The following is a 13,510-nucleotide window of genomic DNA, read 5'->3' as shown; positions in this document are numbered from 1 at the left end:
AGCTGTGTTCAATTGCATTCTTCCTACTATAAAATAATATAAAATAATGCCACGGAATTCCAAGCAAATCTTCTGCTGAATGAACTAGTGTAGCCCACAGTCATTGGCATAGCCAGATCAGGACCTAACATAAGGACAACTCAGAGGATGCTATTCTGTTCTCCTGAAATAGACTACATTCTCTTCATATCATGTTTCTTTAGACCTGTCTAAAATAAATAATGGATTTATTGTGAAGGTGTAGGCTATATTACATGGATTTATTAGACTTTTTCAAATGTAGATGTTCCAAAGGTCTGCTTCAGTAGCTTGTGTGGAAGCCAGGAGAGGCTATGTGTCTTTATGTTAATTAACTGTCAATTACCATGAGACTGACAGTTGTTTTCTTGACATTCACCTGCTGACAAAGTTTTGTGACTGCCACAGCCCTATCCACACCCCTCTCATGCTTTTCCTCCTTGAGGAAGACATAATTGTCTTGCCACCTTGTACCTATATCTGTATGAGATCTAATGTCATAATGTGGCTGTCAACATGCAGTATTAACTTGTATCACTCCATTGACCGTGACCCTCTCAGGCGGAGATAGCAGACCTACAGCAGATGCTGGCTTCCAAAGACTCTGCGATTGAGGGCCTACAGAGCCAGCTGGTCTCCAGAGGCCCAATGACCAATGAGAACCCAGAGAGAGGTAACTTTACCTGTCAAACATACATAATCAGTAATACCAGGGACTGGCTATTTTAACACATACTGTCATTAATTCAGGTGTCCCACCTCAAACTTAATACCATCCACTAATGTTTATTCTACTGTCAGGGCAGGGGGAGACTTTGAACATTGACATTTGATAATAGGAACTAATGATACATATTTAGAGGTTGAATTATACCAGCTGGTCGTCTGCATGTGGTGCCTCATTCAGATAATACAATACCTATCAAATGCCCTCTCTCTGCCCCCTCCACTGTTGTCTCTTTACTCTATGCTGCCCCCTGCAGTAGAGGAGGTGTATAGGAGACAGCTGACAGACAAATGTAAGTCTCTAGTCTCTAAGCTCCTGCAGTTGTGGCCCTGGTACAATGCTGCTCCGCCGTCACTGCCTCTCTACTGTGCTGTCTAACCCACGCTGGCATGCTGTCATGTCTGTCATACCCATTCCATCAGCCCCGGCAGCTGCAGATGGGAGAAGGGGTGAGGGGGGAAGAAGGGGCAGGGAGGGGGGAAGCTCTGACACATCCTCACACCCACGCCCATGAGAACATTGGAGATGAAATGGCCTAATAGAGAAGCATGTCTGTTCTACGAAATATATTACCCAATATTTTATTTTCTCTGTTACGCTGTGTGCACTGAGCTAACATACATGATTGTTGCTGACACTCAAAAAGCCTACTGTAGCTGCTGGCAAAGTAATTCAAAGCCTATACTTTATCAATCAGGATGTAACTTTCCAGTGCCACTATTTTTGCCTTGTAATGTTATTATTAAAACAAAATCAGACCACCCCATAGTAGAATAGTTGACCTATTTAACTAGTCGGCTTGTTGTACTGTGTTCTATGCAAGATAAATGTTCCTCTGAAGGCACATTCAAGTTGCGAGAGCATAGGGAGAGAAACGTACTCTGACAAGCAGTCATTTCAGAACAATTCTTAATACAATCGTGGGAAAAAATACTTTTGAAAGCAGTATTGGCCTTTGTTATAAAAAAAAGAGGGGGATACCAGCTTTCCATTGCTACCACGTTTATTTCTCTACTCCTAAAATTGTGTGCGGCATAAATAAATAAAAATGATATATACATGGTCCAATATGTAAAAATTATTTTAACGTCATTTTTACCAATATGTTATTGGGCTCATTTCTGGAGTTGGAAAATATATTGTAGATGGTGTCAGCATCCTCATTTTTTAAAAATGTATTTTGGAGTAGAATGTCCTTTTCCGGGGAGTACCCCGGACCCCCTAACAAATGGGACTGGTCAAACTCGCAGTTTAATACATGTACAAAATGATCCTCTTTCCCTAAAAGCATGATGGTCTTTACTGCTTTACATAAAAGGTTAACTTGGCCCCGCAGACAATCGATCTGAGATCAACTTCAGTTTCACTCATGGGATTTGTTTTTGCTTTATCCCAGGGAGTTATGAACAGTTGATATTTAAACATAATTACTCTCATGAGTCACAAAAATACATTTTCTTTTCTGTGTTCAGACCAAGAATTGCAAAGGTTGAAAATGGGGATGGAGTCTTTGGTAGCAACTAATTATGAGAAAGTAAGTAAATGTGTCATATTCTAATTTCTTGATGTTGTACAGAGTGAAGGTGTGTTATTAAAGTCTTTTCTATTTGTGTCAGGACCGTCACATAGAGGAGCTGACTGTTCTCCTGGGCCAGTACAGGAAGATGAAGGAGGTGATGGCCCTCACTCAAGGTAATATACTCACTGCCTATAAACACTCCCTCCCAGAGATTATACACATTCACTGCTTTTATACACACTTACTCAAAGGTGATGCACGCTGCTTTCATATACTCAAGCTGAGAGCTTGACATTTTTCAAATAAATAATTACAAGAATGTTGAAGAGGCATTGAATAAATTCTGAATGTGTGTGTGTGTGTGTGTGTGTATTTAGGGTCCAGTGAGAAGCTCCTGGTTGGGAGCAGTGAGGAGGAACTGAGTGGGAGTCTGAAGATGAGGGCTCTCACCCATAAAGCTCATTCAGACATCATCCGGTCAGCGGTAAGAGAGCTCTGTCTGCTCCTCCCCTGTGGACCACACAACACAGTACAATGACAACCTTGCATTTCTCAAGTACTCGCCCACTCATCATATTTTCATTGAATAGTACTAAACACTCTGACTAGTAATACACTCCGTGCCTCTGCTCTCATATCGCCCTACCCAGATGTCTTCTAGAGGCTCCTCTCCCCTGTTAGTGTCTCCCTCGTCCTTCCAGAAAGAGCTGGACTCCAGGTAAATAAACAAGCCAGCTGACAACCACTGATTGCACACACATGGAGGAAGAAGTCCCCAACGGGCTTGTATTGTTGTTGTTGAAATTAGATGTCCTTGGGAGAGGTTGACCGAACGTGAATAAAAGGCACTTGTGCCCCTGTACACCCAAACACTTGCAAGCACACTCGCTCTCACAAACACACACACACACACCCCTTGTGCCCCAGCCGTGATCCCTCAGGTTTACCGTGTTATATTGGACCTGTCCCTGTGTCCCAGCTGCCGCAGTATCCAGACCTCCCTGGAGACGTCGATGGTGATGGTCTCCCAGAGTGATGCTGGTTGCTTCTACAGCGGAGAATGGCAAGTAGAGCTGAGGCTGTGTGGGTGTGACAGCCAGGCCCACTCGTTGTTTTGGTTGTCTTTAATTAAGGGCCCACTAAAGTGGCTGTGAGTGACCCTGTCACTGTGATGTCCCCGCCTGGCACAAACAGCCCCCACAGCCCCCCTCTCCCGTAGAGCTCAGCCTGTCACATCACATTACCTACAATCCCCTCCGAGAGGTAGGGCATCCCAAAGACCACAGGCCGCTGCCAACCACTGCCAACTCAGAAATCTACTGCGGAGAGGCCAGCCCTTAACCCAACTTGAAATACTATAGTGTTGTATTGCTAGTTTGGTTTCAATGTTGTTTTTCTCAATAGGTCCCAACCACGGATGCTTTCAAGTAGCCTGGAGGAGTTACAAAGTGGATCGTTACCAAAGGTTTCATGATTTTGACTTGACTTGTTTTGTCATTTTTTGTTCATTATTTAAATGACAGGTACATTATTTAAATGTATTACTTTATTAAACATGAACCCGTAGGCTGCCACTCAAAAGAAAACCAACAGTAAGAAATGCATAACAGTTTAAGTAATAATACATTTCAGTATAAACATATAAACAGGAGAAGAAAAAAACAAAAAGAAGTGGGATCCCCCCGTGTATATGCTTATTTATATACAGTACCAGTCAAAATTTCACACACCTACTCATTCAAGGTTGTTTTTGTTTTAAAAAAATTTCTAGATTGTAGAATAATAGTGAAGACATCAAACCTATGAAATAACACACATGGAATCATGTAGTAACCAAAAAAGTGTTAAACAAATCAAAATAGATGTAATATTTTAGATTCTTCAAAGTAGCCACCCTTTGCCTTGATGACAGCTTTGAACACTGCCGTCAGAAAGTATTAATACCCCTTGACGTATTCCACATTTTGTTGTGTTCCAGCCTGAATTCAAAATGCATGAAATAGATTTATTTTGTTAACCCTCTACACACAATACCCCATAATGTTACCCCATAATTCTAACATGTTTTTAGAAGTTTTGGCAAATGGATTGAAAATGAAATACATAAATATCTAATTTACATAAGAATTCACACCCCTGAGTCAATACATGTTAGAATCACCTTTGGCAGCGATTACAGCTGTGAGTCTTTCTGGGTAAGTCTCTAAAAGCTTTATACACCTGGATTGTACAATATTTGCACATCTTTCTTTTTTAATTTCTTCAACTAGGCCTCTCAGGAACATTCAATGTCGTCTTGGGAAGCAACTCCAGTGTATATTTGTTTTAGGTTATTGTCCTGCTGAAAGGTGAATTTGTCTCCCTGTGTCAAAAGTTTATTTGCGCCGAATACAACAGGTGTAGACCTTACAGTGAAATGCGTACTTACAGGCTCTAACCAATAGTGCAAAAAAGGTATTAGGTGAACAATAGGTAGATACAGAAATAAAACAACAGTAAAAAGACAGGCTATATACAGTAGCGAGGCTATAAAAGTAGCGAGGCTACATACAGACACCGGTTAGTCAGGCTAATTGAGGTAATGTGTACATGAATGTATAGTTAAAGTGACTATGTATATATGATAAACAGTAGCAGCAGTGTAAAAAGAGGGATTTGGGGGGGGGCACACAATGCAAATAGTCCAGGTAGCCATTTGATTACCTGTTCAGGAGTCTTATGGCTTGGGGGTAAAAACTGTTGAGAAGCCTTTTTTGTCCTAGACTTGGCACTCTGTTACCGCTTGCCATTCGGTAGTAGAGAGAACAGTCTATGACTGGGGTGACTGGGGTCTTTGTCAATTTTTAGGGCCTTCCTCTGACACCGCTTACTGTAGAGGTCCTGGATGGCAGGCACCTTAGCCCCAGGGATGTTCTGGGCTGTACGCACTACCCTCTGTAGTGCCTTTCGGTCAGAGGCCGAGCATTTGCCGTACCAGGTAGTGATGCAACCAGTCCTGATGCTCTCGATGTTGCAGCTGTCTGTTGGAAAGCAGAATGAACCAGGTTGTCCTCTAGGATTTTTCCTGTGCTGTTCCAGTTAAAGGATTGTTCAGATTCAATTAGATCAGGGGACCATCCTTTTTAAATGGCTAGCTCGGAATATGAGCTTTCCAAAAGTAGATTTTTCTGTATTTTGATTTAACTTTACGATTACAATATATCCATCTTAGACATGCAGCATGTGCTTCATTTGTAATTAACCCAACACATTAGAAACGTTATGGGTGCTCTAACAAAAATACATAACCATTTAGCTTCTGATGACTGTTATCCTAACAAAAACAGCTGAACACATACACTACCGTTCAAAAGTTTGGGGTCACTTAGAAATGTCATTGTTTTTTAAAGAAAATCTAATTTTTTGTATTTTAAAATAACATAAAATTTATTAGAAATATTCCATATGAGAAATTGCCAAGAAACTGAAGATCTCGTACAACGCTGTGTACTACTCCCGTCACAGAACTGTGCAAACTGGCCCTAACCAGAATAGGAAGAGGAGTGGGAGGCCCCGGTGCACAACTGAGCAAGAGGACAAGTACAATAGAGTGTTTAGTTTGAGCTTCATTAAATAGTACCCGCAAAACTCCAGTCTCAACATCAACAGTGAAGAGGCGACTCCTGGATGCTAGCCTTCTAGGCCTTCTGTTCTGTGAAGGGAGTAGTACACAGCATTGTACGAGATCTTCAGTTTCTTGGCAATTTCGCGCATGGAATACCCTTAATTTCTCAGAACAAGAATAAACTGACGAGTTTCAGAAGAAAGTACTTTGTTTCTGGCCATTTTGAGCCTGTAATCGAACCCACAAATTCTGATGCTGCAAATACTCAACTAGTCTAAAGAAGGCCAGTTGTATTGCTTCTTTAATCAGGACAACAGTTTTCAGCTGTGCTAACATAATTGCAAAAAGGTTTCTTATGATCAATTAGCCTTTTAAAATGATAAACTTGGAATAGCTAACACAACGTTTCATTGGAACACAGGAGTGATGGTTGCTGATAATGGGCCTATGTACGCCTATGTAGATATTCCATAAAAAATCCACCGTTTCACGCTACAATTGTCATTTACAACATTAACAATGTCCACACTGTATTTCTGATCAATTTGACGTTATTTGAATGGGCAAAAAAATGTGCTTTTCTTTCCAAAACAAGGACGTTTCTAAGTGACTCCAAACTTTTGAACGGTACTGTGCTTGTATTCTAAGACTGTTGTTGTTGAGTTGATGATGCCGATACATTACTATACTAACAGTGTGTGTGTGTTCTCTTCGTTACATGCACGCTCCCCCCTCCTGTAGCATGTCGTGGTGGGTCAACCAGTTGAACCGGTTTCAGAGGTATTTTCTACTTGCATGATCTCACCACCACTAACCCTTAATCTCTCACAAGCTAACTTTGTCCTATCTGACCGGAACAGAGCCAAAGGTTCAGCCGAAACTGTCAAATGTAGTAGCGATCATACTCTAGGTGCCCCTAAGGCTTTTAAAATTGGCCTTTTGTCTGTTGTCTCCTGAAAACTTGTGACTCCAGTGGCAGTCCTATCGAATTAACAATGATATGGTCATGAAAGGACAAAATATAAATCTGATTCTCATATTCTGTTCTGTAATTTAGCAGCATTTCAACTGAAATCGAATGTCAACAGATGCCATTTAATTCCATTTGGATAGACTTGGGACTTGCCTGTAACCATGCCCCCCCCCCCCCGCCCCCTCTCCCCACAGAATCCGCACATCGAAATGAACAAATATCAGACCCTACCAGGGAAGCTGTCTCGACCTGACATGAACGGGGATCGAGACCAGCATTCTACGCCAGACCAGCTGTCCCCTGACGATAGCGAGGACAGTGAGTTTCACCTAAGTAAGTCACATCTTAAAACACTGCTGCTTGTCTTTTTTATCAAACAGCCTTCTGGAATGTTTCAAACAACAGATAACAACAAAGCCTTCCCGTGGATGTATATTATACATTTAATAAATACACTTCTATAGTTTGTTTCAAAAACTGCACTGTTCCACTCTTCTCTCACAGGGTGGTTGGTTTGCATGGGGTGGCTATCCTCAATTCTCGCTCACTCTGTACTAATCTTCCACTTGCTGTTGTACCGTTTCTGCTGTTCTCTCTTTTTTTTTGTTGCTCTGTGTGGCTTTCTGCTTGTATCATGGCTGAAGACCGCTGCAGGAGTGCCAGTGCTCCAGCATTAGGTACCGTACTACTACTCACAGACAGAAGCCCCGTGTCAAAGCACCAGGCCCCTGTTTTCACTATGGATTAAAGTTGTGACTTAAAAGTTGATAACTCTAGCCTGTGTTGGAAGGAGTAAGACCCTCAGTGAGTCAGAGAGAGGCATCTCCGATTATGCCTGGCTCTTTTTTCTCGCATGTGTGACTGGTGTTGCAGTGCACAAAGTGCCCATTGACCTCAAAAGCAGGGCTCCTTCGGCGTGGTCACGTGAGGCGAGGGTTGTGTGCAACAGAGGTAGACCACGGTTGATCTGGCTTAACCATACACTGTAAACAAATATAGATGCAACTTGACATCCCATTCGCCCTCAGACCATCATTTCATTTCAGTGTATTAAACATGTTTATTAGATAAGCGAAAAACGAATTTGTCTTCAAAGATTTTAATTGGCATCCATTAAGACAACATTTACATTTTGTGTGTAATTTTGCTGAAAATGCTGGAGCGCACTAACAATGTTAATGCTTTCCTGTTTCACCTTTCGCTTGGCTAACCTTTGGCACAGCAGGATCTTGTGGAAAGCATGATCTGTTTGATAAGGGTGGGTCCTGCATGGATAATACCTCAACTTTAGACCCTAAAGAATTGAAGGAATACAGTGTCCTTGAAGCGTTGCACGACTTACTTGAATTAATAGAACAATGACTTAAAATGAGGAAGACAGTTTTAAATAGATTCCAGTACTTACTAAAACGCCATATGCTGCTCTCACAGGAAAGTCGGAGAGACTGGATGAGTCCACACTGTCAGACTTGTCTCCCCTGTCGTCTGGAGTGGACTCAGGACAGCAGTCCCCTGTCTCTCCAGAGAACAAGAAGAACCACCGGGGGATCAAGAAGCTCTGGGGAAAGTGAGTACCTGTACAGCTGACACACACACACACGAAGGGCACACTGCTGAAGATCTTTCTAGAGATATTTATTCAGAGACTATTGGTATAAATGCAAAACGATCTGATATTTGTCATCCTGGGTAGAGGTGGTGGCCTAGCAAAGGTACTGATGTGTTCTATCTCCTCTACCCTAGGATAAGGAAGACACAGTCTGGCAGCCTGCAGGGAGAGGACCTTGAGCCTGGAGAGTTTAAGAGGGGGGGACTGAGAGCCACCGCCGGCCCTCGCCTGGCCCGGGCCGGAGAGACATTGACCTCTGTGCGGTATGGGATGGACACTATCATAAAATACATTAAATATAGTGTATTATTGTAAATGTGCATGTGACCAAGAATATACCAAAAAAGCCAATGTATTAATTAGTTGAGCAGGAATTCCCAAAATATTCCAGTCTTGATGATCCAATCAATTGTCTGTCCTCTCCTGCAGGGATCTGAAGACGCCCTTCTCCAAGTGGACTCCGGAGCAGGTGTGTTGCTGGCTGGAAGAGTATGGGCTGGGCCAGTATGTGATTCTGGCCCGACACTGGGCCGACAGCGGGCAAACTCTCCTCTCTGCCTCACCACAGGATTTAGAGAAGGTACACACTGTACAGTCACACAAATTACTCTGCTAACTTATTTTGGTTCCCAGAACGCTGTTGGAAAGTTATTTGTCAAATAAGGCAAGGACATCCTTCCGGGAACGTTCTGTGTTAGCTGGGTGTTCCTCTAACAACACACTGTATAATCTCCATCAGTATGGCTGTCAAAGCAATGTTTAGCTCGTCCCCTCCAATCATTCTACCTGTCTAGTCATTGCAACATTCTCATCACCATTTAGTTCTACCTGTCTAGTTCTCAAGACGTCATTTCGTTCCGTCTTTCACATCATGTTGCTCAACCTTTGTTGTTGTTTTGAGCTAGTTTGGAGCTATGTTTCAGCTATGTTTTTTTGTTGTTGCATTTGACAGGTTCCTGTACCAAACGTCATATCAATATATATGTAGGCTGTTCTCAAACTAGCAGGGCAAACTAATTTGTTTGAATCTTGATCACAATTGTGAAATCGTGTGCCAAGTGACTCCAAATCCAGTTACTAAAACTGTCATTTGCAGCACTCACTTTGGAGTAAATAGTGTGCTCATAACCTGGATTAATTTGAATCTTGATATCAGGAGATGGGGATTAAGAATCCACTGCACAGAAAGAAGCTGCAGTTGGCCCTGAAGTCGTTCAGCACCAAACTGACAGAGAAATCCTCTGAACTGGACCACATCTGGGTCACACGTATGTAGGACACAGTAGAGGCCATCAACATATTCACTCAACATTCAGCAAACTTGGTGATATATATTCTGTGTAATCAATCCAGTATAAGTGGTTGTTATGTGGTTTATCCTCAAAGGTTGGCTTGATGACATTGGTTTACCTCAGTACAAGGATCAGTTTCACCAGGGAAGGGTAGACGGCAGAATGCTTCAGTACTTGACAGTGGTAAGTACATCCATCGGTTTTCATCGTCGTCTTTGCCTCACTGTTGTGTCTCAGCCACTGTATGTAATTCATAAGGCTTTCAGATCTCCCTCGAAAAAGAGGGATCTCAAGGGACTTCCTACACTCAGAAAAAAGGGTTCCAAAAGGGATCTTCAGCTGTCCCCATAAGAGAACCCTTTTTGGTTCCAGGTAGAACTAATTTTGGGTTCCATGTAGAACCCTCTGGAGAAAATGTTGAACATGGAACCCAATCGGGTTCTACCTGGAACCTTAAAGGGTTCTTCAAAAGGTTCTCCTATGGAGCACCTTTTTCCTAGGAGTATAGTTAAATCCAGTACAAAAAAAGAAAAAACATGCACAACATATTTGATTCACTTCCTTCAGAACAACCTCTTGTTCCTGAAAGTGACCAGTCAGCTCCATCACCTCAGTGTGAAGTGTGCTATCCACGTCCTCCACGTCAACAAGTTCAACCCCAACTGCCTGAAGAGAAGGCCTGGAGATGAGGTGAGACACGTGCATGTGCACGTTTGTGGGAGTTTTTCCATTTACACACGTATGTAGTTGTGTTTGCTAAGACGTGTTATTACCTACTAGAACAAGACGTCTCCCTCGGAGGTGGTTCAGTGGTCTAACCACAGGGTGATGGAGTGGCTTCGCTCGGTGGACTTGGCGGAGTACGCTCCCAACCTGAGGGGCAGCGGGGTGCACGGGGGCCTTATCGTAAGTACAAGGGCCCAATGATTGAATCAGCCCCTTCTTATACCTTTCTACTGCATTTCAGCTCAGCTCAGGCCGTTATAGTGACAAATATGTCCATAATGGGACATGTATAGTTACATACAATTCCTAAGAGACTATCCCTAAAGAAACTTCAATCATTTCCACTAATTGGTCTTTTGACCAATCACATCAGATATCTTTTTAAGAGCTGATCTGATTGTTCAAAATAACAATTAGTGAAAATAAAAATCAGGGTCTGCCTGTGTAGACGCTGCCTATTTTTCCAATTCATTCCATCCCAACTTTCTGTGTAATCACCTGTATGTAGGCAGGTTAGCATTTTTCCTCATAAATCTTGTTCTGGAGGCAGCACTGCAGTGGTCACTACCTGGCACAGCCATAAAGTTATAAAATCTGATTTTAAACCTAAACATATCCATAACCCTAACCTTAACCACACTGCTAACCCTAATACCTAACCCTAACCTTATGGCTGCAATATGTAACATTTTGGGCAACCTGACCAAATTCAGATAGAAATGTGAGTTATAGAACTGTCATTCTCATCGATAGCAAGTCTAAGAAGCGGTAGATCCATTCTATATCCTCTATTTCTATGCTTCCTGTGCTTAAGCCATAATACAGGTGTCAAACTCATTCCACTGAGGGCCGAGTGTCTGCGGGTTTTCGCTCCTCCCTGGTCCTTGATTGATGAATTAAGGTCACTAATTAGTAAGGAACTCCACACACCTGGTTGTCTCTGACTTAATTGAAAGGAAAAACTTAGCCCCTCCGTGGAATGAGTATGACACCCCTGCTCTACACTATACAGTGCATTCGGAAAGTATTCAGGCCCCTTTAATCCTTCTAAAATTGATTAAATAAATAAAACACCTCATCAATCAACACACAATACCCCATAATGACAAAGTTGTTAGAAATATTTGCAAATGTATGAAAAATAAAAAACAGAAATAACTTAAGTAAATAAGTATTCAGACCCTTTGCTATGAGACTCGAAATTGAGCTCAGGTGCATCCTGTTTCCATTGATCATCCTTGAGATGTTTCTACATCTTGATTGGATTCCACCTGTGGTCAATTGAAATGATTGGACATGATGTGGAAAGGCACACACCTGTCTATATAAGGTCCCACAGTGCATGTCCGAGCAAAAACCAAGCCGTGAGGTCGAAGGAATTGTCCACAGAGCTCCGAGACAGGATTGTGTCAAGGCGCAATCTACAGCATTGAAGGTCCCCAAGAACACAGTGGCCTCTATCATTCTTAAATTGAAGAAGTTTTGAACAACTAAGACTCTTACAAGAGCTGGCCGCCCGGCCAAACTGAGCAATCGGGGGAGAAGGACCTTGGTCAGGTAGGTGACCAAGAACCCGATGGTCACTCTGACAGAGCTCTGGAGTTCCTCTGTTGAGGTGGGAGAACCATCCAGAAGGACAACCATCTCTGCAGCATTCCACCAATCGGGCCTTTATGGTAGAGTGGCCAGACGGAAACCTCTCATCAGTAAAAGCCACAGGACAGCCCACTTGAAGTTTGCCAAAAAGGCACCTAAAGACTCACAGACCATGAGAAACAAGATTCTCAGGTCTGAGGAAACCAAGATTGAACTCTTTGGCCTGAATGCCAAGCGTCACATCTGGAGGAAACCTGGCACCATCCCTACGGTAAAGCATGGAGGTGGCAGCATCATGCTGTGGGGATGTTTTTCAGCAGCAGGGACTGGGAGACTAGTCAAGATCAAGGGAAAGATGAATGGAGCAAAGTACAGAGAGATCCTTGATGAAAACCTGTTCCAGAGCGCTCAGGACCTCAGACTGGGGCGAAGGTTCACTTTCCAACAGGACAACGACCCTGAGCACACAGCCAAGACAATGCAGGAGTGGCTTCGGGACAAGTCTCTGAATGTCGTTGAGTGGCCCAGCCAGAGCCCAGACTTGAATCTGATCAAACATCTCTGGAGAGACCTGAAAATAGCTGTGCAGCAACACTCCGCATCCAATCTGACAGAGCTTGAGAGGATCTGCAGAGAAGAATTGGAGAAACTCTCCAAATACAGGTGTGCCAAGTTTGACCTTCTCCCCAAGAATACTCGAGGCTGTAATCGCTGCCAAAGGTGCTTCAAAAAAGTACTGAGTAAAGGGTCTGAATACTTGTGTAAAAATAGGTCTTTGTCATTATGGGGTATTGTGTGTATATTGATAAGGAGAAAAAAAACGATTTAATCAATTTTAGAATAAGGCTGTAACCTAACAAAATGCGGAAAAAGTCAAGGTGTCTGAAAACTTTCCGAAGGCTCTGTACTTGCTTGTTTTGTCACATAAACTGACATTAGGCAAACTATTAACATCGCTCAGTTCTGCTTCCAGGGCATGATTCATGACAATAAATGTCAACCACCCTGTATCTTCCTCTGAATCTTCTCTAATGACCCCCCAGATTCTGGAGCCTCGTTTTAACTCAGACACCCTGGCCATGCTGCTGAACATCCCCCCTCAGAAGACCCTGCTGCGACGCCACCTGGCCACCAACTTCAACATGCTGGTGGGCTCCCAGGCTCAGCAGGAGAAGAGGGAGTTCATGGAGTCGTCTGGCTACACTCCCCTCAGCACCACAGCCAAAGTCAGGGTAAGAGATGACAGTACTGTAGTAACGCCAAGGGCTGAACCACCACCCTGTTAGGAGCCCTCGTTTTTGTTGTTTCTCTCTCCCTCCCTCCATCTCCTTTTCTTACTCTCTCATCCTCCTCTCTCACTGTCTCCTCTTTCTATCTTCCTCTCCCTTTCCCCCATCTCTTTCAAGAGACAGGCACCTTAATCCTTAGTGTGACCCCTCAGACCTG

The 13,510-nt window shown here is 43.0% G+C and overlaps 1 protein-coding gene across 50 annotated transcripts in view; it reads left to right on the top strand.

Moving 5' to 3' along the window:
• Positions 1-13,510, top strand: part of LOC110523834 (liprin-beta-2) — a 113,159-nt gene that overhangs the window by 92,223 nt on the left and 7,426 nt on the right. For 15 of the 50 annotated variants that reach the window (XR_016495375.1, XR_016495384.1, XM_090232566.1 and 12 more), the window contains 18 exons: positions 580-691; positions 1,002-1,037; positions 2,218-2,279; positions 2,362-2,437; positions 2,642-2,748; positions 2,915-2,982; positions 3,244-3,327; positions 3,669-3,729; positions 6,610-6,648; positions 7,036-7,174; positions 8,273-8,408; positions 8,585-8,713; positions 8,880-9,030; positions 9,607-9,718; positions 9,837-9,925; positions 10,310-10,432; positions 10,523-10,648; positions 13,108-13,296. Coding sequence is in view for 45 of the 50 variants with exons in the window: in XM_090232566.1 (XP_090088692.1) it covers positions 580-691; positions 1,002-1,037; positions 2,218-2,279; positions 2,362-2,437; positions 2,642-2,748; positions 2,915-2,982; positions 3,244-3,327; positions 3,669-3,729; positions 6,610-6,648; positions 7,036-7,174; positions 8,273-8,408; positions 8,585-8,713; positions 8,880-9,030; positions 9,607-9,718; positions 9,837-9,925; positions 10,310-10,432; positions 10,523-10,648; positions 13,108-13,296 (1,839 nt within the window). In the remaining 5 variants the exon portion in view is untranslated. The remainder of the gene's footprint in view (positions 1-579; positions 692-1,001; positions 1,038-2,217; positions 2,280-2,361; positions 2,438-2,641; positions 2,749-2,914; positions 2,983-3,243; positions 3,328-3,668; positions 3,730-6,609; positions 6,649-7,035; positions 7,175-8,272; positions 8,409-8,584; positions 8,714-8,879; positions 9,031-9,606; positions 9,719-9,836; positions 9,926-10,309; positions 10,433-10,522; positions 10,649-13,107; positions 13,297-13,510) is intronic. The other 35 variants (XR_016495385.1, XM_090232602.1, XM_090232542.1 and 32 more) reach the window with 3 other exon arrangements.

The sequence above is a fragment of the Oncorhynchus mykiss genome, chromosome 1 (assembly GCF_057628025.1).
Source record: "Oncorhynchus mykiss isolate SJ-2025 chromosome 1, ASM5762802v1, whole genome shotgun sequence".
Classification (NCBI taxonomy): Eukaryota; Metazoa; Chordata; class Actinopteri; order Salmoniformes; family Salmonidae; genus Oncorhynchus; species Oncorhynchus mykiss.
This window is presented reverse-complemented; position numbering and strand designations above follow the sequence as displayed.